Source organism: Strix aluco, chromosome 1 (genome assembly GCF_031877795.1).
Source record: "Strix aluco isolate bStrAlu1 chromosome 1, bStrAlu1.hap1, whole genome shotgun sequence".
Classification (NCBI taxonomy): Eukaryota; Metazoa; Chordata; class Aves; order Strigiformes; family Strigidae; genus Strix; species Strix aluco.
The window spans coordinates 137,331,441-137,359,284 of NC_133931.1; the positions used below are offsets into that span (position 1 = coordinate 137,331,441).

Consider the following 27,844-nt stretch of genomic DNA (forward strand, 5'->3'; position numbering starts at 1 on the left):
ATTCCTCAGAGACGGATTATGTATTTCAATGACTTAAATTAAATTTTAATTCACAGAATGAAAACAAAACATCTTCAGAGATCCAAATCCTCCCAAAGCAACCTAACTTGACCCAAAACTCTCTTGGGGCTTTCAGCCTCTAGTGTAGCTCTTTCGGCAGCATGGCCCTGTAACCCTTTCTTAAATGAAAAGGAGAAGCTCTTACACCCACTCTGCCCCTGAGGAGAAGACAGACACCAGGGATGCAAACATTTCACAGCCAGAGGGAGCCAGCCATGGCCCCCTGCTCAGGGCTTCTTGCTCTCTCCTTTCTCATTAAAATACAAAGATTGGGTGAGAAGACTCACACGTCTGGTTAGGCAGCAAGTATGTGCACTGGGCACCCCAAGCTTCCTCCATGGGAATGCATTGCCTACAACAGCACTCACAGCCTGTATTCCCTCTCTTGGCTGGGGTTATATAGGCACAAATAAATGCCTGTGATGTGAATGCTTAATAACAGCAGAGATTAATTTACCAACTAGCTTCTGTCTCAGATATTCCCCAGGTCTTTTTGGTTAAGATTCAATAGATCTAAAATTTCAATGCCTTCAGATGGCACCTACTTATAAATTAGCACAGTGTTTTTCCTCCTGCCATGTAAAGTTGGAGTGTGTTATTTCCATTATAACAAGATGAATTTTGTTCTTAGCAAAACTTGGTTTTAAAAAGAGGTTGGCCTTATCACCTTGGGTAACTTCATGTAATACTTTTTGTACTGAAATAATATGTTGAATCTCCATGTATTACAGATATTGCCCCAGAAATACAGACAGTTTTAAAAGGGAGCTCCAGTAACTGTTTACTGTCACACACACAAATATACTACAGATTAGATGAGGTAGCAGTTGCTTCCACCTGAAGCTATACTGAACCCCAATTTCAAAGCATTATCTAGGGTTTTGTAACAGGACAAATTCCTGGATATACCTAAAATCAGGTGAATTCTCCAGCTAATTAACAAGTTTATATAAAATTTACTAGCAGTCTTGCAACTTCATGATCCCCCCCCCCCCGCAAAAAAAGAATAAAACCCCAGAAATTCTTTAGGATGTACTGTATTACAACATTGAAGAATATTGCTGTATGACAGCAACAATGATCAGGGCTTAAATCCAGGTTTAAAAAAAGAAAAAAAAAAAGCCTAGTCATAGCTTAGATTGATGCCATCACAACACACATGAAGAAAACTGAAAAACAATCCTGTCTCTTACTTCCAACTGTGTGGTAAAAGGCTTCTAAATTCTCTATAGACTGACTAAAAAATAAGTAAAAAATGCCAGGTAGCAACAATTAGTTTCTTTTGAAATAAATTATATCCATGTGTATAGCACATTTCAATGTCCAAAGAGGCACCTGGATGTGTGAATCTGAACTTTTATGATGAAAACCGTGGATATTTCTAAAATTGTCCGTAAAAGTCAGAAGCTCAGCCACAATCTCACATATTTTTCCCTTTTTGGAATGTCACTATTAAGTGTTTAAATGCTTTAATTAGGTTTGCTTACTGAAAGTAAGAGCAAAGTAGCAAAGAGAAACCCCAATACACATAGTCAGAGGAGGATTTGGAAAAGGAGAGTGAAGGAGCCATTGCCTGAGGTTAGGCCTCCTGATAGTGTTAGCTCTCTGGTTGGGCTCAGGGCTAAATCTGCAGTGTTTTAGCATATCTATTGATATTGCAATCAGATCAGGTTTAATCACCTGTGGTTCGCAGGAAGAAACCTTCAAATCTGTCCTGTCTCATGGAGTTCTGACAGGAATGCACTTTGCTGGGCTGGCAGGACCCAATGCTTTGAACACAGCCCCAAGCTTTCAGCTCACCTTTGCAGCTCTGCCAAGGGTCTGAGGTATGTTTAACAACATTGATTCTTTTTCAGAGGGTCCCTTGTGGCTGACAGGGTTTGCAGGCCACACCCGATGGTGGTGGCATGGATGCAGGGTGCCAGTTATTGGGAGTGCTTTGGCACTGTCTGGCTTGGAGAGCTGTTGGCACGCTCTTGGGACTCACAGTGGCCCTGAGGGTCGGCTGTGGCACCATGTGTACACTACATACCGTGTTATGGGACCACCTTTCCTCCTGGTTTCTCTGAGTAGGTTTAATCCTTTCAGAGGCTGGAAAGAAAACAGACTAGATATACCCAACAAGACTGAGGACAACAATGACCCCAAAGACACAACAGCTGCAAAGTTTCTGGGGCCATTTCACCACAATGGCTCTGTGTGGGTCACAGGGATGATCAGCCTTCCTCTACTCAGCCAGTCTGTCCAGAGCCCTTTTGCATCCAGCTTAAAGCTCTAGAGTGGGGATGCTTTAATTTGTCTGTGCAATGCCTAAAAGCTGTGATAGTTTATAGTGCCTGTTGCTCTAACTTCTTTCTCCTACCCTTTTCCAAATCCAACACAACCAAACCAAACCAACTTCAGACTGTACTTCTACTACTATCTGTTGTAATAAGAAATACTGAAAGTCACAGTGCTGCATTATTTTGTAATTAAAAAGCCGGAAGTGGAGAATATTATTGATGCAACAGATATATTACTGATTCAATGCTTAAAGGAAGGATTTAGAAATCAGGCTTTCTAATCCCTGTTCACTTTGGATTCATAATTTCTACATCTCAGTTTCTCCACACAAAAATACTCTCTATGTAGCAGATGAATTAGAGATTATTTTCATGATAACCTTTAATAGGATGGCATCATGCAAGGAATATATATATATATGCAAGGGGTATATATATGCATCATATACATAAAAGTTATTACAGAGGAAGAAAGAAGACATTCCAAGAAAAAAAAAGCAATAAGTGGATTACTATATGTAAATGTACATACATATTTTTAAAAAAAGGCCAAACCCCAAACCATCCTGTGTGACATTACTTTATATATCTATGTGAAGACAAAAAGGACATCTAAGAAATTATGCCCATAAAAAGATTTAAAAACTAATAATCTGTTGTTAGGCAATAAGCAAGCACAGCCTTGTTTTCAGCATGTTAGTAGCTACACTTCTGAAACATTGGAAAAAAAAAAATTCCAAGTAGTAAAAGATTTCATTTGTCACAGGCCCCAAATCTAGAGCATTTGGGGACAGCTATAATGTTATCTTGAGTGAACACAGGGCCAACATAATTAGGAATAAAGAGGTAAGAAGCAAGGGGAATTGCCTGCATAACTTCACTTTGTAAAATCCTCCCATGGAAGGTGGCAGGTAGGAAATCTGCATAATAACAAACTTGTCACAAGACAAGGCCAACTAAATACAACAATTAGATTTAACATTTTGCTTTGACCTGTTCCCAGGATTCCCTCTCTCCCTCCTCCCTAGCTTCACTAGATGTAGTTAAAGTTGTGGGTATTGATTTGGTGCAATATTTTCCAGTATATATATTTTTCCAAGTGTTGAGTGGCTGCAAGAAGACCATCTCTCTTCTTTGTGGGCATTGCTTTAAAAAACAGCTACTGAAGTGCCAGACCCTCCTTTCAGATATCACAGAATCACAGAATCATCTAGGTTGGAAAGGACCTTGAAGATCATCTAGTCCAACTGTTAAACCGTTAAATATCCCAGTGAAAATCCAGAATAAATCTCTTGTTCCCCTCTAGTCTATCTAGATTTAGATCTGTGTAAATAATCCAGTCTGGCCTCAAAGCAGAGCTACAATGTGTTATAAATTATAACTTATTATTGGAGGAGATTACCTTCTCCACTGACTATCAGGTCCTTTCTTCTGAGAATTACTGGAAGTCCTCTGCTCTTTGGCTGCACCCGCACAGCTCTTGGGATGCTGGATTTGTGCTTCCCAGGTGGCTCATCTGCCCCTTCCTAACCACTTGTGGTCTTCCTGCTCAGTCACTGACTCCGAAACAACCTCCAGCATGTGGATGCTCTCCCAGGGTGCCATCAGTCTACACTCAGGGAGGTGCTTTAAGGGACTGCACCAGCAATGGAGCTGATCTTCAGGGCTGCCTTCCCCAATATACAAATTGAGACACCACTATCTCAGCTGGCCTTTAAAACAAAGAGACTGAGTACTAAGCAGCCATCCTCTGAAAAAATAGCCATTTTCTAAAGTAGAAAGTTATCTTTGTCCTATATTTAGGCAGCTTTCAAAACTTTAATTAATATACCTAAGATTGTGTTTCCTTTTGTTTCAGGAAGGACAGTGATCACATTAAGGAGTAACAGAACCCAGATGAGGAATATAGACTAGGGTTTGGTCTCTAATTTTGTGTCCTTTGGTCTCAGACTTCTTTTCCTGTAATCCAGACTTCTTTTCCTGTAAGTTAGTCCTGTATACTTCAGCTAGAGATGTCTTCTAGATGATAGAGAAAAACTTCATGTTGGCTAATGTAGCGTGATCAAATCAATGAACCACCTTCCAGAAGCTACACTGGAACAAGTGTTCTTATTGCCCCCACTTCTCGTCCCCAGCTAGTATTCTTTTTACTTCTTATTGTTTCCGTTTGTTGTAATTGATGTAATATCTTATGATATTTGAGGATTCTGGAGATATGAATACATGGAAGACTCGGCTTTTGTTGGAAAAAGAATAAAGGGAAGAAATAACTGGAAGATAGTTGAACATACAAGCAAAATAGCTTTTAAATTTTAAAAACAGAAAAAAAAATTGAGAGCATTATCATAAAGAAGAGAGAGGGTGAGAAGGGAAGAGGTTAGAGCTTACAATATTCAGTTGTTTGGATTTTGTAATACTGCTCCCTCTCTTTTTTCCATTTTGGTCCCATTTAATCATCCACATCCCTCCTTGTGGCAGCCATCTCGTCCCTTTTTTACTTTTTAGAGGGGGTATTTGAAGTACATTGCGATGAAATAAGTTCAAATAAATTCATTCATCCTTCCCATGAAATATAACAAGTACTATGGTCTCTTCTGAACTGTAGTCTGCATTTTGAGGGCCAAGATTTGCTCAAGGAAGGAGAAATTGGAGAATTTATTTTGCAGTCTGCATTATATAATTAGTGCTAACATAGCATGTACTATTTTCCATGTTTCTTTTTAACCCTCTAGTCATTCTTAAGTCAGCAAACGTAAGGGTTCTCCCTGCCATTTTCAATTTGCCCATTCTTGCAGTTCTCCCACTTGTTAAAAGCAGCAAACCCTATGCTGAGAAGCATATACTAGGAGCGTTCCTGGTTTCAAGAAATATTTAAAAGTAATGTTCAGGTGGTCAGCTAAATTTTGTTCAAATTACAAATAATTTGATCTTATTCCAAATAAAATTAAAAATAAGTACAACAATCTGTACTTGTTTGTTGCAGAAATATATTTATTTTATAAATATATACAGCATTCTGCAAATATACAAAATACTTTATAGGTACATAGAACAGATCTGAAAAGATTTATTTCATGATACTTTCTCCTTTTTTCCATCCACAGAAAGGAAGTGTGTGGATATTTTAACCACAATGATGTAAGATGTGAGATTTGGTAACATATCTCTCTGAAACCTTCAGATGGGCAGAAGTCCTCCAGCAAAAGACTGGAACCTGGTATCCATCAGGTTACAACTCTGCTGTCACACAGGCATCAACAGAAATGGATGGTTTGTGCAAGAAGAGCTCTGGTGTGGGCAATAGCAGTACTCACACCTGTTGGAGTTTGTGCATTAGATACAGTGTTCTATGGAGGTCATCTATAGAGAACAGAGTTGGTGAAACATCTTGGTTATGGCTCTCATACTTGCTGACCATATGGTCCATTGATGCTCCCCGTTCTGACCTCCATATGAGAGAGAAGGCGTCTGCAGAGGGCTTCTATACACCCTTATGATTTTATACTTAGACACTGATGCGTTAGTGTGTGTGGACTCTATATTGAAGACCGGGGCTTTCCAAGGTTTTCTCTTTTTATGTCAGACACAAGTAATTTCCATTAATTCTACAATGAATCCTGAACTTGGCAGAGTTGCCTATAAAACTAAAGCAGAATTTGTTGAAGTACGCAGAAAACACAGAACTTAGGCGGGCTGCTGCTGAATTTAGCCTGGAGACTATTACTTCTCTGTGTGAAGGCCAAACTCATGATTCTTCTCTTAAAAAAAACCCATACAAGTCTGCTAAGACAAATAGTTCCAATGAACAGGAGAAAAATGGAAGTGGTTGAAATGATCTGCATAAAGTAACACCAAACCGATTTGCCAATACTGTTGAAGACAGTTGGGTGATATTTCCCAGAACAATGAAACAGGTGGGACAGGTGATTTTTTTCATTAATTAGCTTTGTCCGACTAACAGTTTAGCTGAATGACTGCTGGAAAGCTGCTAGAATTAGATGGTTGTAACCATTAAATGCTATTATAAAGCCTATTTATTCTTCACATCAAAGTAAAAGAAGCAAACACTTGTTAATACTGAAAGTTAGAGCAAGACATGCGGACAACTGTATTTTACCATTGGTATTCATTTCTGTACTTCTCTGTATTCTCGTTTTGGAAAGCACCAAATGACTTCAGGAAAGTCTTGTGGTATTTCTAGTAGGAGCCATAAAGTAACAAGAATCATCTAAAGAGGTTTTTTTATTAAAAAAAACCTGACAAAACAATGCACAAGTTGTTCTGATGGTCCCTTCTCCCCTTCCTTGTACTCCCAATTGTTTACATATTTATATTAAATCTCCAAGAGAGTCAGAAAGTGAGGAAAAGATTCAGCTGGGAGTGCAAGCTTTTGAGGAGGTGCTGCATTTTCTTTGGATGCGTGCTTCACACACTGCGGAGTCAGCACTTTAGCAGAAGTGACAGAAGTCGACTACCTGCCAATGTCAGGAGCAGAGAAGGCAGGCCTCTCAGGAGCAGGAATGGGGAGTGAAACCAGCAGCTCAGCTGAACTCCTGGAATTTCACTGCAGTAGAAAGTGCTCTGTATTTACGGCCCTCCTTGCTGTCACTCCCAGACACCATTTCCCATCACTCCTTTCTTATTAAACATGCCAGCCTTCAACTTAATGACTGCCTGGCTCATATTTCTTCACAAAGATAGTTGAAAAATTCTCGACCCATGTGGCCATCTTGATTTCTCACCCACACTGGACCAGGATGGCTCATGTTTAGATGCTCAGGGTTTTGGAAATTCTCCATCCAAGGGAGGTAACTTTTACCATCTCTCCCTTTGAAACTGCAGGTCAGCAACCCACCCACCTCCCTGTGCAACAGTAGGGGTAAAAGGTAGGGTCCTGACCCTGCTGTTATGTCCTACAACCAGAGGCAAGGGGTATGACCCCAGCCCTGACCCACACATTTGGTCATGCAACCCAAGGCAGAGAATGCATCCTCCCCTACATGACAAAAGAGAACAGTCTTGTCACCCCATTAAGAGTCTTTGCTCTTCCCCTATTTCTTGGCCCACTGAACAAAAATGTTGTCATTTTAATAACATGTTTTGCCATCCCAAAGGTGCTCCTGCCCTAGAATGACCCTAGGAAGGGTGGCAGAAGAGGGGCAGAGACCTCTGCAGAGGGGAAAAACAAAGCACGTTGAGGGTGGTGACCATGCTCTGGGCAGTCACTGCAGCAGGGCCACCCCAAGTACTATGATCTACCTTGGCAGTAGCTGAAATAAGCCTCTACACAGACTTCCAGAAGACAAGGGGAGGGCAGAGGGCACAGGATTGTTTTGCTGTGACCAACAGGTTGCTGCCCAAGGCAAGTTTTCTCTGCCCAAGACTCTAGGCAGTTCTGGGGGTATGGCTTTCATCCCACCGTTCTGCATCTGCACCCAACATTCAGTTGATAAGACTTCACTTCTGTTTACCCATTTTCTAGTCAACATTGTGTTCCTCAGATTACTGCAAGAGAAAACCAAATTCTATAAACATCCTGATAATATGTGACCTAATATACCCAGATACCTCAAGGCTAGCTGCCCTGTTTCTTCCTGTCTATGCTTTTGCTTGCTCTAAACCCATTTCTACCTATTCAATCTATGTGTCTGTATCCATACTTGCTATTTATTTACTTTTCATAAAAATGCTGATTCTGAATTTGTGGCTGACTATATTTCAGATGGTGATAGTGATTTTTCTGAAAGTGATGACCATGGAAGTTTGTGGCTTTACATGTGGTTTTGTCAAAAATAGTATTGGTAGGGTTTCCTGAGCACGTGTTTTCTCCAAGTGACAGAGCAGTTTAAAAGATCTCTCAACATATTCATTTTCAGGGATATCTCAGACTAATTTCTATTTTAGGTTGTATAGATTGACAGAGATAAGCCATTCCTACACTTTCACATTTGTTCACACAAGTATTTTGAGAAGACCTCATGACAATTTTTGCTCAGTTCTTGAGGGCAACTAGTTATGGTTTTATTTGAGGACAGCAGGCAGAACAGTAGTTCACAAAACTCCTGGGTCAAAAGTGCTACAACTTCTGCTTACCTACAGCTCTTTTTGTACCAATACTCCTTGTTTAGAAATTCATTGCTCTCTGTTTTTTGTCCTGTCACTTCTGGGGATAACCACGGTCAATCTTATTTTCCATGAGGTCCATGATTTCTGAAGCACTGTTAACTAGCTACATCTGATCTGTAGGAGAAGTTTCTGGGTGCCTAGGATTTCTGAATGAGACTTTGGATGATGCTGTCTTGGTTTGGGCCAAGGCTGCCATTGTGGGGACCTTAAAAGCAGGACTGAGCTCTGTTTGCTGCAAGCAGAGGCCATTTTGCTAGATGCAGCCACTGGCTGGCCTGGACACCCCTTGGATGCATTCAGCTACAACTACAGTGGGAAGGTAGGAAGTCAAGGAGGGTGGTAGGGAAGGCAAATGGCAGGACCTGAAGTTACTCTGTTCCCATGTTGCTATGGGGGGGGGGGGGGGGGGGGGGGGAGGGTCTGGAAGAGGCTAAGGAGTAGGGCGTCCAACAGCAGCCATGGGGTGAGATAAGGCAGCAATGCACTTCAGAGGTAATACTTGGAAGGATCAGGTCTTCCTACTGGGCAGGTCTTGTTTTCATCCTCACTTAGGCCAAAAGTGAAGAAAAATACATGTGCAGCATGTATGCATTTTTCCTCCTTGGTAATAACTGGTTCTTTGGATAGTTTTCAGAAAACAATGTGGACGTTATAAGAAAAAAATAACTAGTGAACAGATCACAAAAAAATGCTTTGAGTGGAAAAACCTTGGAAGGTTAGTAGCACTAAAGGTCTTTGGGGGAGAATGGATGATACATGAATGATTTTTAACAGTTAATAGACATAGCACACATTTCATACTTTAGCAGAATGCAGTAGAGGCACAACAACAGAGGGCCACAGATGTATGAGAGACTATAAGCAGCAATCTCACTATTAGGAATAGCAAATTTTGAATTTATTAGGAGAAAAAAAGTCTTCTATGACAAGGAAAAGAAAGCCAAAGCATAAACCATGAAGAGAGGTGCGCATATGCCCATACACACTTAGGATTATGGTGCAGACATACCAGTTTTAGGATTTATTTAGCTGTGATTAAACTAAATGTAAACATATCAAACAAAATTAAGAAGCAGACTGCTGAGAGGCAAGAAAAGTTTTTATGAGTGAACCCCACATATTTTTTCTCTGTGCAAAACTTAACAGCTTGAAGGAGCATTAATTCATAGACAATTCACCTATGCTTTGTCATCCAATACAGACCATCTAACAATCCAACTGAATACACTTGTGGATGACCAGTTCTCACAGCCAGTAGAAATAAGGAAGTAGTTCTCACTAAAATCCTCAGAATCCAAATTAATTCCAGCTCCTTCTAAACAACAAACCTTACAGTAATACTAGGAGAATAACAAATATTTACCTCCTGTGCCTCTAAAAGGGTCATCTTCTCTTTAGATACTGATTCTAAAAATCATCCTCAAAATAATTACTGAGGGCCTAAGACGGTTTCTGGAGAAGACGATGAATGATCCTCCACTCCTTCTGGCAGAGGCCCTAATTGCTTGCCTCTACTAATGAACTAATCTCAGGCACCTGGAACTAGCAGGCTCCATGCCGGGCAGGCAGGGCTCGGGTTACCTAAGAAATGCTCCAAATATATTCACACAAATCACTAACCCTGCAGATGTGCAAATACTGCTTTTGTCATATTGCTGGAGAGATGGACATGTGTTTGCAGTGCTGTAGCACATAAAACCTGAAGATGAATTCATTGTGTTTCTTTAATCCCTTCCAGAGGCCAGGTGGGCATTTGGGGAGCCAGATAAATGTGTTGATTATCCACATTACTCATTGCATTAATCCACTTGTCTGTGTGACACAGAGTATCTCAAATGCTCACAGCATAAATATGTAGGTGGCTGGAAAAAAATATATGTATTTCATGAGTGCCTGTTGTCTGTAAAATGAAACCTCATCAGGAAGTTAGACTAAGACTTCGACTAAAACCTAAACAAGTCCAAACTTTGCTGATGCCTAGAGTTTTTAAAATTACAGTTAAAGGATCTGGAAGTCACCAGAGCATGTAAGCAAACCTTAGTGTAATCCTTGTGAGACAAACTACTGCACTTTTAACAAATTTTAAAAGGTTTTCACAGGCAGACATTTTTCCGTGACCTCAGAAATTAAAACAGGTGTCGTGCAGCTTTCCATCTAACCATCCACAAATTTCTTCTCCTTCCCTGGACTGATTATGCTGATAAACATGTGTCAAATTCTAAGTATGTGTCTGGTTTCATTTGAGGAGGGAAGAATGATATAAGCAAAACACAGTTTAGCAGTAAAATATAGGAGAGCAAGAACAGGCTCTCTTCTTGGTCTTTGACAAATTGCTGAAATATGTGGCTGGCTGGCTCTTAGATGATGTTCACACAGGTTGATTAGCATTAAAAAATTTACCTTGATTTGTTCATATGCCTGAAAAAAGTACTTTTTCTATTGCTTACATAGACACAAACACCTAATCTTTTTATAAGCAAAGGTAGGAACATCTTCCCAAGATATCTATGTTGTGTAGTATTCCAGACTTTGCTTTTTTTCTTCTTCAAAACACCATTAAAAAAACCCCCAAACCCACTTAAATTGACTTTTTCAGGTCAGAGACCTGAATAGATTAGACTTTAGATATTGATTGAATGGTAAACTTACAGCTTCACTGAAAAAGGTTGTGCAGGTATTGCACAAGTGAAGTTCGGGTCTGAAAGTAAAAGAAAGGCAGACAAGGCAGCTGTAAAGGATAAGACCTCGGAGTCGGCTGGTACTGAGGAAGCAGAAACATTTGTGTACAGCATGAATTCCCCCTCACTGATAGCTGAATTTCCAAGATTTCCTTAAGAAGTATATTTGAGTAATACTGTTTAATGCAGGCTGCCAGAGTACACTGATGTACCCTTACTAGGTTGAAGAGCATTCCAATAGGGAACAAACCCAAATTATCAGAAAAGTGATCTCAATTAATGAATTATCATTAGTTAGTATCAAAAATCCCCTTGAGTGAAGAACTACACAGATACCAGCTATTTAATTAACACAATGAATGCAAGCTATAAGGTTGAGGAGAGCAGCAGAAATAACAGCCATTCTGCTGATTTCATGTATGGCAGTAAAGCTCTGTGTGAGGAAGGGCTCCTGAAGGTAGGAGTTTGGCTTCTTCCAAACTGCTCAGCTAGCTCTCATGCTTTGGAAGAGTAGGCAGGAGATGGTGAATACACTAGCATCAGACAGACAGTGCTGCTGTCACCACTTGACCCTAGCATGCAGGGAGTAATTGTGCCACAGACAGCAAAATACCTCCTGTGCCTTCTTTATTGAGCACTAAGCCAGCACTGAGGAAAGTGAATGCTAAATCCCCACAAAGTAATTTATCTACTTCTGTCCTCCATAAGAAAAATATGGAAACACAATTGCATCCATGCATTCTTCACTTCTCTCCAATCACACACGCTTCCAGCAAAGGTTACAAAAGATGTGTATGCCTAGAAGCACAAAAAATATCTCCTCTGAAAATTTATCACAATTAAAATAATTAGTGAAGTAAAACCAAGGCATTTAAGCATTTCAGGAAAGGATTCCTGAATGTTATGTTATGTTCATAAGGAAATGGAATACGTAGACTTCTTCAGATGCCTCAAGATATTTCCTGGAATATATAACCCCATCCTGTCATCATACATTAAAAAAGCAATAGGAAAAGTTGGGGATTGTATTTAAAGAAAGAGAAATAGTTCAATGACCCCAAACCAAGACACTTCTTGTAAAACCTCTTTTTTGCTTACTCATATTTTCTTTCTTTATTTAGTCACTTAAGACAGGGTCCCAAGTGATTTACCCTTCCCATGACCTTATGTCTTTTCACTGAAGTGGTGACCCTAGATATTAATGTGGGTTTTGAGGCTGCCTTTTAAAGGCATTTGTTCTCATTTTAGTTGTTATTGATGAGCACTTGTTCTGGTAAAGGCCTCTTTTTTTACATGCAGGGTAGACATTCTCGCTTCCCATGAGCTGTGGATTCATTTTGCAGCACGTGAGGGGCTGGGGTACTCTCGGCTACTCCCACCTGCCTTCCCACACAGCCTGAACTCAGTTTCACCTCTGAGCACCCAGCAATCCCTCCTTGGCCAGGCCAGGCCTCTCTGCTGCTGTCCCAGGCAACAGCATACAGCACCGTTAATTGTTATGGGGTTTAAACAACATAAAAAAAGGCCATATATACACCATACATATACCTGCATATATGTATATGGAGCCCAGGTGAGGATAAACAGAGTCTGCAGTTCTAAGACAGAAGTGTGAATTTCAACTGAATTTATATTGCAATGTGGTTTGGAAATCTCTTTCTTGCATTAACTTTCTGTTGAGGTCCTAGGACTATATGCACACACACAAAAAAGAAAAGCAACCAACAGAAAGAAAAAAGCTTGCGAAGCAATCCTACTGTATGAAGTGAGTGAATGCCAAGGTTTCGACTGACTTCATCAGGGTTTCCAACTTCAGCAGGGTTTCAGCCTTTGTCATGTCAGCAAAAGTCACCATCTGTTGACAAACAAAACAGAGGAGGAAATCTTCCTTTCTGCTCTGTCTCAGTCTTTCCAAACCTGTCTACCTTTCCTGAAGTGTTTGGCACTGCCTACAGTTGGCAGCAGTTATGACAAAAAAGATGGTCCCTAAGTGGGATCTCATGTAACGATTCCTAAATTTCTAAATGATGAAAAATAGGTGAAAACCTATGTGCAAATTGTTCCTGTTTTCCAGGGCACTCTGGGAACTCAGTCCTCTGTAGAAACTTGACTCATGGTTGCTCAGCAAATTTAGTACTAAGGACACTGCTTTTCACTTTCAGTGCTGTAGGAACATTTTATTTTTATTTGTGTAGATTCATAAAATGCATATTCTAACATCATATTGTGTATTGTATGTATTAGAAAAACTTTTGTCTTTTATAAGCCTCTGCATGTGTAGCTGTCTATTCCTCTGTCAGGGAGAACTGACAGGTTGCCTGCCATCACCTATTCTCCAGCAAAGTCAGCAGCCCACACTGTCAGTGTGAAAACATCTGTTGAATGGATTTATTGACTAGGTCTTAGGTGCGAGTTGGGGTTTTTTTCCACACTGTTTATTACAGCCCTGACCTAATGAACTTAATTTGTTGACATGTTTCCCTCAGTGTCTTACTTGATCCCGTCTCACATTTCTTTCTACTGTGCTGTTTTCTTGGAAACAGGAGTTCCTGGCACATCGGCGTGTCCACCAGTTGCAAATCTACCAGGCTCAGATGGCTACAGTTGGCATGGCGGGATTAGATAAACATCGGTCGGTGTCCAGGACCCCGTCTTCCCCCGCTGATTCCACATTACCTCTCCCAGACGTGGACCAGCCCAGCCAGCATGTCTACACAACTGGTAGGACTCCCTAAAGACTGCTTTTAATAGGCAGGGCAAATGCGTTTGTTCATGTAGGATCAACAGATTTAAATGCCTCAAATACCTCCTGCAGCAATGCATTCAGTTTTAGCCTTACTGTTCCTCAGCTTTATGATGCTGTACTGGCATCAAGTCAACCAGTGCAGCTGATAAATCACAGGGTTAATATTCACACAGTCATAAATTATTATCATTCACTGGCTCTGGCAATATAGCAACAGGTGCATTTTTGGTGCCTTTAAGTCATTTATAGCTTTTTCTTTCATTTCTGTATCCTTTGGTTCTTTTCTCTGTTTCTTGTTGCCTGTTTAGTGAAGAGACCACCAATAAGTTGAAGAAAGACAACCAGTAAGTAGGAAAGCTGCAATATAATTCTCAACATCTTCATTTGACAAGTCAGTCTATGCTACAAGATTACGTTCGTTACAGAAGGAGCAAAACTGTAGCCATGACTGAAAGATGATTTTGGCTACAAATTTGGTGTCTTTCACTCCTCTTGTGTGGAGTGTACAGAGAGAGGCTTTACGGTCAGGCCCTGGGCAGTCCAGTCACTCAGGGAGCATCTCCTATTGGTAAGGCCTGGGCTGTCCAAAGCAGAATGACTAGAACACCCAAAACTTGGACCTCCAGAACTTGGAGATACTGTTTATTCAAGTTTCTGCCAGATGTATTAATTCCTTCACATCAGTTGGCAGAACTTGCTATGCCCCTGAAAGTTTACAGCTTTTCAAGCTGCGACCATGGATTGATGTAGGATGGAGTCCTTAATGGGCGCTGTATGTGACTTTGTGAGACAACATGCTCTCCTATCTTTTTAATTAGAATGTGAACTTGGAAAGCAAAAATTTCTTATTTTAAAGAAAAAAACTGCAAAAGAGATATCTTTAGAACACTCCAAGTAAGTGGGTAAACGGATGCAAGATGACATTCAAAGTGAAAGACATAATTTCTTCTTCTTTAAACTTAAGAATTTCACTTGCTGGGTAAGAAACGTTTGGATTGTACAGAAAGAAACACACTAATTTGCTTTCCATAAGTTTCTGCAAAAAGACCAGCTGTGTATAGACAGGATTATTAAACCAGGCCACTGTTTTTCTACTTGTGGTTCATAGAGTCCCCAAAACATTGTAAACTCATTCTGAAAGATTCACAGAGCACACCAAAAGTGAGATCACTGTGTGTAGGCCTCCATGTCCTGTTCAAAATTCTGCAGTTCCACTGGAAAAGCTGAATGATTTACAAAAGTAAAGAAAGACTGTTATTTCAGTCTGATTGCTAAGGTTTGCTGCCACCTCCCTTTATAAGTCCCCAGAAAGGAGACTAGGGTCAAGGGGGTTACATGTATCTGGGGACTTGTGGCATCAGTGGAACTGATCAAGAAAGAAGAAATTATGAAGTTGAGATGGAAGAGTAAGAGAAGGAATTAAATGATGTAGGACAAACACTGAACAGAGATGCTGCCGGGAAATGGGACATACCAGGCATAAAGGGCTTGAGAGCTGACTCAAGGAAGCCTGATAGGTTCTGCAATGGAAATGCATATGGTACATATACAGATTCAGGGTGTATTAAGATGGGCAGACAGTTTAACCTTACCCCTTTAGTAAAGCACTGCTACATGAACAACAGCAATGGAAAGAGAGAAAATATGAGTCTTATTCCAACTGAGATTCTCAATCCCTTACTGAACTCCTTTCTTCAAACCCAAACCATCTTTTTCTTGAATCCTTGTTTCTTTCTTTGTTGAATCTTTTTAATTTTTTTTCCCTTCTACAGCTCTCAAGATAAGCATCTCTACTCATTAAAGAAATAAATCCTATTTCCACTTTCTCTACAACTTTATGCTTCTGGCTCTCCACTTCTGCTGTGTACCTACATCTCTTTCATATCCTCTAGGTACTGGCTGAAGACGTAGTGCAGTGCTGTAGCTGCCTCAAAGCTGTATCTATGCTAACAGCTAGTACCCCCTGGCCAATTGACCAGTTTGCAGGTCCAACAGAGCACACACCTCTGCATTCACAATGAAGCCTTTCCTTTCTGCTTGAAGAAATCCCTTTCCCTGACATGCCTCTAGACTTATAATCTTACATATATAATCTTTACCATTGCATTTTGTGAGTACATTGAAAATAGAGCTATTTTCTATATTCTGAGATTTACACCTTTGGAGTGACAATGAACAGAGACTTGGCAACATCAACAGTTCTAACACAGTTTCTGTGAATAACTAGATCAATATATGTATTATTAACATATGGTATGGTATGGTATGGTATGGTATGGTATGGTATGGTATGGTATGGTATGGTATGGTATGGTATGGTATGGTATGGTATGGTATGGTATGGTACGGTACAGTACAGAATGGCTTTATTTGCGTATAGTATTTCCTGGGTCTGGATGGTGCCCTATTCATTGGTCAGTGGAAAGAAACCCGGACCCAGCTTTTACCTATTCTTATACAGCCTTTCTAAAATCCTTTGGGATGGAAGCACTGAACAGCTTGGTCTTATCACAGTCCTGACTTGCTCTGAGCAGAGGATTGGGCTACAGACCTCTGGAGGCCCCTGCCAACCTGTGATATCCTGTGGTTCAGTGATTTTCTCCCTTAAGAGAGCACAAGATGCAACTAGCCATTGTTCACGGGCAGTTGCAACACTACCATTTTAAAAGCATGGAAGGAGGGAATGGGTGGGTGGAAAGGGAGAAAATTCTAGTACAACATGAAGTGAGATCTAATTCAGACTGTAGAAATTAATGTAAGAACACCTATCTGCCTTAAATTATTTCTTACTGTTGTGGGGTTTTTCTCCTATTTAAAGACAATATATTCCTGGAAGACAAAAAAGGTAGAAGGAAAACTGTTGCAGCAGATGGGGATCAAAATGAGCTTATATTTTTGTGTGTCATGTGATAAAATGGTCTTAGCCAAATATCTGAAGGGAATCAGAATGGTGATGGTTATGAGAGCGCTATGTAATATAGACACAGTATATGCACAATATCTGAATTAAAGATGGAAAAAAATATAAAGTCTACTTGATGTTCATTTAGACGATTTACAGAACATTTGACATTATTTTGTTCAGATTTTTCTTCTGAATAATTTATTAGATTTTCTTCCCTTGGGTTTTCTTATTGGTACTGTTGTTGTCCAGGGCATTTCACCTTCTTCAAAGCATGCTGTTAGCCAATAATTTTTAGGTCTCTTGCTCTCCCCTCTGTTTAAAATATTAAAAGAAGCTGACCCAAATAAATTATTTTGAAAAGAATGAGTCTTAGGGAGTCCCCACCAGGAAGACCTTGGTTTTTTTGACTTAATGCAAATTCAGGTTTTTTTGTCCTGTGTCCTCTATCATTATATGGTTCAGTGGTGTCACCATTCCAGTCTGTCACCAGGGCCACATTCTGACCTCAGTAATATTGGTGTAAATCCAGAATAAATCCACCAGTCTCAGTGGAGCTGCTCAGATTTACACAAGGAATCTGAGAGCAGAATCTGGCTGTAGGCATTTGTTCTGGAGAGACAGAATAACCATCTTTTATTAATATTTCACAGCAGTCTGCAATTGAAAACAGTTGTCTCCCTCTCTCTCTTTTTTTTTTTTTTTTTTTGTGGGGGTGGGGAGACTATTGGCTGAATCCTGTTAGGGAAATCCTACAGGCTATTTTTAGCAGTAAGATCTACTGCTGCATTGTGATATTGTACCAAGCACATGTGCTGTATGACCAGCAGCCACACATCTGAATTACTTGCACATCCTAAACCAATTTAGATGCTTGAATAAATGAAAGGATATATTTCAGTCTTTTCTTAAGTCAATTAATCCTGCTTAGAAATAATTTTTACACTCAGTGCTGTGAATATCTTAGCATTTAAAATTTTGAGGCAGATGCTTCTGCCATGCAATACTGACCTGATCCAATTAAACTGATTTTTGATTCAGACAAAATAATTCACATACAATAAAATTATGTTTTTAGTTATATTCTATTGTAGAAATAACACTAATGGACTAAGAAAAGGATGTTTATATCTATGTCAAACAGAGGAGGCATCCTAAACCCTCAGCTTCAGCATTTCACTTCAAAATCACTGTTTAGTTGCAACCCTGATATAGGTCATCAAAAAGTGTCATTATTACATACCATCTTGATTCTGTATAATAGCAACATAGTACATTATATATATTTTGTTTCTATTAACTGCAGTTTGGACTATGCAAACCTAAACCTTTAGGTAGCATTGATTTGATAATTGCAATAAAACCTTCATTGAAAGAGTGGCAGGCAGGAGATACTTCCAAATTTCATCTTATTTTGTTAACATTTAACAAGTGTTTCCATTCAAATCCATTGGATATAACTGCTTACCTAAGAGCTTCTGAAAGTCCTGATGTACATACATTTAGCATCTAAACACCTTCTCTGTTAAACAAGGGGATGAGAGGAAGAGTTTTCTTATCTAACGGTATGACCACTGGCAAACTAACTGTACAATCTGGGTATGTAACAGAGTAGAAATTAAAACTTTGGGTGCCAAGAAAAAGAAAGGAAGGTATGTGAGCACACACATATTTGTGCGCATACTTGCTATTTCGAATATCTTATAAAACCTGACAATAGAGCAGCAAAGCTTATAGACAGTACAGTACAAAATAGTGCAGAGAAAGGAAATCATTAACTGCTTTGACAATGCCAGCAGAGATTTTAAGCTGCATTAGTTTATTAGCTCCAGATTTTCACTGGTTCTTTTTTTTTTCCCTCTTCTTTTAAAAGAAAACAAACCAAGAAAGTAAATACAAGAATTTATTGCTAATGAACTATTTTGTTTGTTAGATAATCATTTAGCATAAACTTAGTCATGCTGCACATAGGTATTATGTTTGTGTTCTCTTTATGCTAAACATAATTGTTCTATTATCATTTTGGCTTAAATAGCAAAATCCCAAAGGATCAGTTCTAAAGTGCATGAGCTAAGAAATATGGCAGCATAAATATTTCTAGAGCAGCATAATTTCTGGCTGGCTTCTAACTGAATTATCTCAACCTTAACTTTGCATTGCCCACAATGTATACAGACTCTTATTCAGTAGAGTTTTTAAACACTTTCTTAAAGTTCAATATCCATTCAAGAACTTACTAAATAAGGGTGGTATTGAACATGTTGTTGAATCTGGACTTTAATTTTGTATTTTCTTCACTGGCTGTCTTTTCAGTAGCAGGCTAGCACAATTTTCCCAGAACTGTGTTGGCATCCCCAGTAGTGGTGGCACATAAAGAAAGAGATTTTGAATGCCAAGTTTTGCAGCTTGAAGAAACTGTTAATTTGAGTCCCTTTCAACTGTAAAGGGAAGAAAAATCAAAATGTTTCCCAAATGAACATGGTTCACAGGGGTAAGGAAAATATTTTTTGTTCCAGACATTTCTGTGGAAATACAAACAACAAGTAAATAAATAAAATAATTTTTCAGTGTTTCAGACTTGGTTTGAAAGCCTTGAAAATTGAGTTTAGCTTGAGTCTCCTTGCTAAAATTTCTCTTTTTCTCCCAATACACAGTTACAGAGCAATGTGATATTGATAGCTGTTCCATATAAAGTTGTTCTGTCCTTGAATAAATGAGCGTAGAAAATTTAAAAGGAACCTTGCATTGCAGTCTAACAACAGGATTTGGTCCTAATTGAGTAGTGGGTGGAACTTTTCTTTTTAATGAAAGAGGACTCTGGCTGCCACTGCTGCAACTATCTGAAACTTTCATCTGATACGCTTTGAGATCTGGAATTAATATAGTATTAGTTAAGCAGTACAAATACAGAGTGACACTGCCATTTCAAACTTTATTTTAAAAGGTTATTCTGGATTATTTTCCTTACACTGCTATAAATATATAACCTTTTCTTGTTATATACAGGTTAACAGCCTTCACTGATCTTACACACTAGAGAAAGAGAAAACAAGGGACTCAGTAATGGGACTGAATTATTTCTACCCATAAAAGCTTTAACAAGTCACCACCCAATTTCCTTTGTTCTTTACAGTTAATTGTATTTATTAGTATAATTTCTTGAGATTTCATTTTTGCCTTATCGCAAGATGTACCTTGTAAGTCAAAATTCAGAGTCTCCTAGAAGAAAGGAGAATTAAGATCCAGAATTTTCATCTTGCTCTAACTGTCAAATAAAATCCAGTTGTGCTATAGTATGCACAACACGGAGTGTATAACTTGCATTTGTTTCACTTACTGCCTCTTATTGTGTTGTCTTTGTGCTGAAGGTGTTGTGTATGACAGTCTGATGCTGAAGCACCAGTGTATGTGTGGCAACTATGCTAATCACCCTGAACATGCTGGAAGGATCCAAAGCATCTGGTCAAGGCTGCAAGAAACTGGGTTGCTAAACAAGTGCGAGGTAATGGAAAATAAAGACCAGATACTTGACTTGTTAAAGAAAATGGCAATTTGTTAAATCCTAAATCTGTCTTACTTCTGCAATAAGAAAGTAATTTGCATTAGGAATTATTTGGACTTAACTGACAATATTAAAATAATGCATTTTAGGAAAGCAAACTTCCCAATCAGAAGACAAAGAATCTACACAATCAAAGTAATTTATCCACATTCATCAGAAAATAAAATCCAGACATGACTGTGTTCCTCACCTTGATATAGGAAGATAGACAAGCAGTAGTCAAATGGCAAGTGCAGTCCTTTTAGTAGCACAGTTCAAGCAGCTAAGGATTTTACATCTGTAGTAGCACAGAACACCACTTTCTTTTTTTTTAAATGTAGTTTGTATTACTCCATAAGTACATTGCATCTTGTTTTATTTCAGACTTTAAAGTCTGTTTTCATAGCATTTTCATTTGTGTGGTGTACAATAGGTACTATGTCAAATCCTGAGACATTCAAGTGCAATCTTTTAGACAATATCAAAGCAAATGTGGAACTTTCTTCTGTTTTGATCTCCCTCACAAAATTGCATATTAAAACATCATGCTTAAATCAGATATGGGTTCCGAGGTTCATATATGACTTGAGTTACTGAAAAACAGCCTTTTTCTACCATTCACTGCTTCCCATGAGTTGTGCAGCACTGTCACAAAAGCCGTGGCAATTGAGGGGGCTTACTGTATTGCAGCACAAGTTAACAAAGTTCAACACAAATTTGCTTATGTTTTGTAGGATCCCAAAATTGACAGGGCTCTTATGCTCTGTTTTCTTTAATTACTTTTCTTTATATACTTAGGCTTTTACAAACCCAAAGGAACTGGTACAATAGGTTCCTTTGATTAGCTATTAGTGATTGTCCACAAACATTTTTGCAGGTAGTCTAGTGTACTGCGCATTGAGACATTGCAAGCACTATAAATAGGCATGTTGTATACACTCACCTAACTAGATGGCAGCCCTCTAACAGGCTAATTCATTTTTTTAGCTTAGATAATTTTTTTGATTTTCAAGAAGACTTTCTTTCAGCAAGGTCCTTAAGGCCACATATCACATGAGTGGTTTCACTGGTGGAATCACATACTTAAGGAATAAGTTAAACAAGTAGCTGAGTACTTTACTAAAATAAGGCCTAGTTACCTTCTTGATTCAGGATCCGTATTATAAAGAAAAAACAAAAAGAAACAAAATAAGTAAAACGCAGTGTGCTACTATGTATTGCTTTCTTCAGTAATAAACAGATATTGCTGAACAGTAAATTGTGTGGATCTGCAAAAGGTATAAATAGGAAAAGTGGTATAGGTTAGTCTGAGGTGCATGCAGTCCAATAGTTTCCTGGAAGATTTAAAGTTTCCTCTTACAACTCTGCAATTTCAAAAACTGAAATATAGCCTATTAGGTCTTGAAAAATCCAGTGAGTGGGCAGAGGAAATAAGTCACTTCATGTTGAATGGCATTCAGTTAATTTTGGCTCCCATTGCATGCTTTGAAATGAGGCTGGAATGTGAAACAAGCTGTCAAAATGTAAACTCTGATGATAAAACTTCAGTGTGAAGCTGGTGTGTAGATCTGGTGTTTATCTTGATCCTCTTATGTAGGATTATATTTGATGATGCAATCTGTCCTTTGCTTCACTGAATTCTCTAGCACTTGCTTGACATCAAACACGTCCTTAAATCTGCTCACTTTTCCAAATAAGAAAGGCTGTGGTGATCCACTTAATTGGTACTCTGATTCTTTAGAAAAGTTATTCAGCTGAATATATGACTCGTGTCACTAAAGGAGTGGTTATTGCATTATTCAAGAAATAATAGGCCACCATTAAGCTGCATTCTGGAATATACCACACTGAAGATGCAGAGTCAAAGCATCACGGGCAACTGCACCATCTCTTTTACTGACTTCTGAATGCTCCCTCATAGACATTAGTATTTCTTAATGTAATTTCTCAATATAATTTCCCACAGTTTCTGTCAGAAGGAGTGGGGACATCTTTGGCCAGGTTTTGCCGCATGCACTGCCTTAGGTACCAAGTCTGAAGGGCGGCTTAGGAACAGCAACCCGCAGCAGCCACTTAGGAAATCCTCTGCAGTAACTGTGAACCTTCTTTTTTTCCTCTTTTACTAAAACAATAGTCCCACAAGAAGGCTGCAGTCCCACTCTTTGTCTAACGAGTGTATCAGGATCAAAGCTAGTTCAGTTAGAGGTAGCTCAGATCTTGTTACCTTGCAATGCGTGTATCCTTAGTCACAGGCTTGTGCCAGGGAACCCTCCCTATTTTCTTAATCTAACAAGAAACCCTTATGAAAATGGACAATCTGTATCTATACGATCTTTGTTATCTATAGCAGTGACCAAAATGTGGTTCCTAAATCATGTGGTGTGGATTAACCCCTATCATGCAGCTCAGGTCTATGGCCCTGGAGAGACGACTGGCCAAGTGCACAGAGAACCGTCATTTCTAACTAGGCATGGGATGATGGAAGTTATATATACTGGGTTGACACCATGGCTAATGCAGTTAATAGATTAATCTAAGTAGATTAATCTAGACTTAATCTATTACCTGTAAATATTGCTCATATTGCCCCCATATAGAGCATTTTAAAAATATAACTTGGTAAAATCATAACAAGGTTTGACTGGGGTACTCAAAGCTGTATCTTCACTACAAAATAAAATGTACCTGGGACTGTTCTCCATCACTGCGGCCAACTGGCATGGAAAAGCCCATGTTCTTACTACCAGGAATGCTTCCTGGCCCCTGCCAGTGACCAAACCATGTCTGGGAGTTGTTTGGGAGAGTGCTAGTTGTTGCTCAGCCAAAACGGTGTGATGGACCACTTTAGCAATTTAATAGATGATTGTGTTCCTCTGCCTGGGAATGTTTCCTGGCACTGCTTAGTTTACTGCTGCAGACACAGCCAAAAGGACTTTCTTCTCCAGACTGAATTTTGTCTTTTTAGCCATAGATATTTGAGTTCTACAGTTATTCAAACAACAGTTTAGAGGATTTTTTGCTAAATTGAGAAACTAGTGATAGCTTTCAGAATTTTTTTTAATCATATCACTCTTCCAAATAGATAGATTACTTCCCCATCAGCTTTCCTAAGACAAAGGAGAAGCACATTCAGACCATGGCCAGCCCTGGAGAGCCAGATTTGAGAGACCAGTCGCTGACTGAGTCCAGGCCAAGAGAGTGGAGTAATTTCCACCCATAGGGGATTTTTGGATAGTCTTAGTATATATGTATTGGAAAAATACAATTCAGACACAATATTTTTGCATTAGTTTAAAAGTTTTGTGTATGTTTACTGAAATGCCTATTCTGTGTTCATTAAAGGCTGACAGACATAGAACAGAGTTATCAAATGCAGCACCAGAAGAGAGAAGCTAAAAGATGCCACGATTGTCATCCATTATCTTTTTTTGCAATTTTTTCTTGGTAAAAAGCAATGCATAGCTGACCTACCTTTGAGACAAAAAAATGAACTGAATTATATTTTGGTAGTGGTGTCTGCTTTCTACTTGTTCTAGGGAGAGGAAGTATTTACATAACTCCTTTCAGGACATAATTTATGCACAATGACTGACATTAGGCTACACTGATCAGCACAGTTTTAGAAAAGAAAAGAAGATGTAGACACAGTCCCACTTTGTGCCCCCACCTCTACTTCATGTAGGGACTATGGTCCAGCAACATTTTTCTTTTCGGCCTGGAATTTGATCTGAAGTTTGGTAGTTTTCTGGAGTAAGGAGACATCTTACACCTCCTGCTGTCCGCATCTCATGGAGTAAAGGGGAGAGAAGGAAAGAATTTAAAGATTTAAAAAACTTTGCCAGATCACACAGATAGAAATACATGAAAAAATTCCATCCTCTGAACCTTAGTTTACCACTAAAGAAGAAATAATACAGGAAAAGTTAGTCTTTAAGAGCAACAATCTTTGTAGTGTTTAACATATTCAGGTTAGGCACTGGATCACCAAAACACATGAAGAGAGTAAATGCATCTCTACATGGGTGCATGAGTGTCAGAGGTATGTTTGCTTGCAATTCCCACATAATGGAGAGAGAACAAGCGATGTGGGTGTACTGTCTGGAAAAAGATCAATGTTATCTGGGTGTATTTTTAAAAACAAGAGCAAATTTAACAACTTTGAGAAATCTCAGATAAGCAGGAAAAACTCTGAAGACCTTGTTTACAAACTAGATAGGCTAAGGGAATTTCAGAGACACTATCTCCATATAAATAACTGCAGTAAAGGCAATGGATACCTTACACTGAGGCACCTGAGTGAGAAATATTCGTTAAGCTATGTCAACAATTCCTGTTGGTTTAGTAGAAAGAAACAGGCAGTGTCACCTTCATCTTTTTGAATCTCTTACTGTGCAAGAGTTTAGTCTGCTGAAAGTCTAACCAAAATCTTCAGGTTAATAGACGTTATCTGTGTGGAACTTTAATGCTCTATTTTAAACAGAAGACGAGACTAGACAGTCCTCTTTGACCTTAAACTCTGTGAAAGGTGAAAGCATTTTCCCATTGTGGAGAGAATAACTTTCTAGTTCTAGACTGATTTTTTGAAACATTCGTGCAGTGTTTTGCTCTCCTGAGATGTATAAATGTCTCTGTTGATGAGGAAAATTAATATGTCAGAGGAGAAAGCCAATGCACAAATTGTCATGCACATTAGAAAGAGATGACTTGCTTTCTAATAAGGTTGTAGTAGATGAATGGACATAGTATTCAAATACCCATGAATGAAATAAATACTTTTCATAAGTTCTCTGATGCTATTTCTTTTTTCATTGGCTTTATGCCAATTTTCTGCTTTCTACTACGTTTTAGGCTTTTAATACTACCATGGCCAATGAAAATTAAGAAAGACACTTTAAAATAGAGAAGATATAGATAAAAGTATATGTGTACAGTTATACAAATGCAAATGTTATGTTGTCTGATAACTCATGCCAATGACAGCCAGAAACTATTACTTTGTATAACTGAAGTTACATGGTTCCAGATTCTGGCAACACACATGATGTGTGCTTTTGTAGAACTGCTAAATCTTGCCATTATTCTGTAAGAAGAACCGTTCTTAGCAATTATTACAGGTAATTTTTAATATCAATTATTTTTTCCTCTGTGTTGAGCCTTAGGTATTTGGAATTTTAATGTTATAGAAAATGGCTTGACAGGCAGAGACACTGCAAGGGTAGGATGAAAGGAACAGTAAATGAGGAGATGGGAATGCAGAAACAGCACAGACATGTGCACTGTTTACCCTTCCCTTTCCTCCTGCCATTTACTGTGTAAATGTGCTTGCTGATACTCAAGGTTAGAGCTGGAAAAACTGTGGAGAAAAAGCAGCTCTGGGCTGTGCCTGTCCTGGCAGCTCAGCTGTTGGCTGCACTCTGAGGACCTCACTGCTGGGAGCAGCCTGGAGTGGGGCATCCTGTTCAGTGCTACTTGATTTCTGCACCAAACCTGTTTCTGCACAATCCATTTCTGCCCTAGAGAATCTGTCCGGCAATACTGGGTAGTAGGTAGCTCATCGGCAAAATGTTTTGGGGAGGCCACTTCCAGAACACATATCACAGAGCTCCCCATTGTAGGAATAATGGCTAGCTGTGGGTCTTTTTATAGTTAAAGGGATATGGCATTTAACAGCACTTTAAAAAGAGCTAAACAATTAACTCTCTTAAACATCTCTTAAAGAGTTTTTGTATAACTTGTAGAAAATATATGACCAGAAAGTGAGTATTTTATTCAAGGTTCTTTGATGTGACCTTCATAAAATACCACTTTACTTTTCTTATACATTTGGTTTAGCTGTCCTAAAAGTCTCGGTTTTGCTATGGAGAATTTGATATATAGATTTTAAAGCAGCTTATTAGAAACATAGACCTTAATGAGAATGGATGAACGAATAAATGTTACCAGTCACCTCACTTGTGAAGAAAAACATTTTATCTGACCCAGAAGAACCATTACAGAGTTTACTGACTCCATGAAGTAACATAATGTGCTGATTTTGATTGTGCAACTGTGTGTTAAAAGGATGTGAGTGCACTGCTACAAATTCTCATGTGAGACTGGGAGAGGCTTGAAGAAATTAGAGATGAAAAAGGGTTTATTAAGTCATTTAGTTCTTGGATCACTCCCTAAAATGATTTTTCCACTGCTGTGTCCAGTCAAGTTTTAAACACTGCAAGAAATAGGGCTTCCACCATATCCCTGAGGGGAAGCTTGTTCCACAGGCATCTAGATCTAACTCTCAGTATATTTTTCCTGATTAGTCAGAAAAAATTGCCACTGCTTAACTCAATATAAATTGTGCATGGTTCTTCTGACGCCCCCTAGGCAGCTCCTTTCTTCCACAGTGCAAATTCTCTTTAATATTTATAATATTGCTTCCTTCTGCTGGTGAAGAGGTTGGTGCTTTCTGATGTGCATGAGTAGGTGATGGATATAGTAAAAACTACAACAACCTCTAAGAAAACTAGAACTGAGTGGCATTTCTGTAACAGGTTAATCAGTCTATTAAAAATAGGATGATCTATTTGGATAACTTCTGTACCTTTTTTATCTGTAGATGTTGACAGTTGGACAGATACAGTCTAAGTTGTGAGAGGTTTTTCCCAAGTGTTCATAAGGACCAGATCTGCAAACAGAGTCCAAGACCTTAAAAATAGGCTGTTTTCTCTCCATGTTATCTAATATCAACAGGAAAGATGAGCTTGGGACCAGAACTTTGTTGACAGTGCTGTTTATTATGCCCAAACCTGAACAAAATCTGCTTCATGTTGCTGTGTCTGCAAAGGCTGTGCAGCACTAGGACAAGCAGAGAGTAAATATTTTTTATGACAAGCTGTAACTCCAGATACTTACAGGGAACAGATCTGCTGAATAAGGAGATGTTAGTTTTGTCTTTTCTTCCTTCTTTTCTATCTTCCTTCCTTCCTAAACTGTTTAAATTTCAATAGATTTATAGAAAGACATCCCAGATTTTTTAACACTGATTTAAGTGGGGAGACTACAGGCTGGAGAAACAGTTAAAGAGACAAACTCCACCTACAGAAATGTAAGCAAGCAAGCGAGTTGGCATGTGTAACAGCAAAAATGATCCTGGGATACAGAACATATATTAAAAAAATAAAAATATATAGTAATATTTTATTAAAGCATTTAACCTTTAATTTTCTTCTTCTCCCTGGCTCTCCTCACTGTGATCATGTTCTTCCTAGCAGCATAAATCACAAGTACTAGTAGTGATGCAAAAAACATTAATCCTCATTCAGAACACATCTGCAGCTTACAGGTGTGAGTAATTTTTTGGTCTTTAAACTAGAATTTTTCTAGGCAGATTTCTTACTTAAATATTTCACCTTTTGGCTTGTATCTCTTAATATAATGTAGAAAAGAGGCAGAATCTTTTATTTTTCTTGTATGTGAAACCTTGTATTGTTAACTCTGCTAAGACTTAAGTGAAGCATTTGTGATAAACCA

The 27,844-nt window shown here is 38.8% G+C and overlaps 1 protein-coding gene across 12 annotated transcripts in view; it reads left to right on the forward strand.

Moving 5' to 3' along the window:
• HDAC9 (histone deacetylase 9) overlaps window positions 1-27,844 on the forward strand; it is a 489,787-nt gene that overhangs the window by 325,963 nt on the left and 135,980 nt on the right. For all 12 annotated transcript variants that reach the window (XM_074836930.1, XM_074836921.1, XM_074836937.1 and 9 more), the window contains 2 exons: window positions 13,690-13,867; window positions 20,163-20,296. In XM_074836930.1, the coding sequence (XP_074693031.1) occupies window positions 13,690-13,867; window positions 20,163-20,296 (312 nt within the window). The remainder of the gene's footprint in view (window positions 1-13,689; window positions 13,868-20,162; window positions 20,297-27,844) is intronic.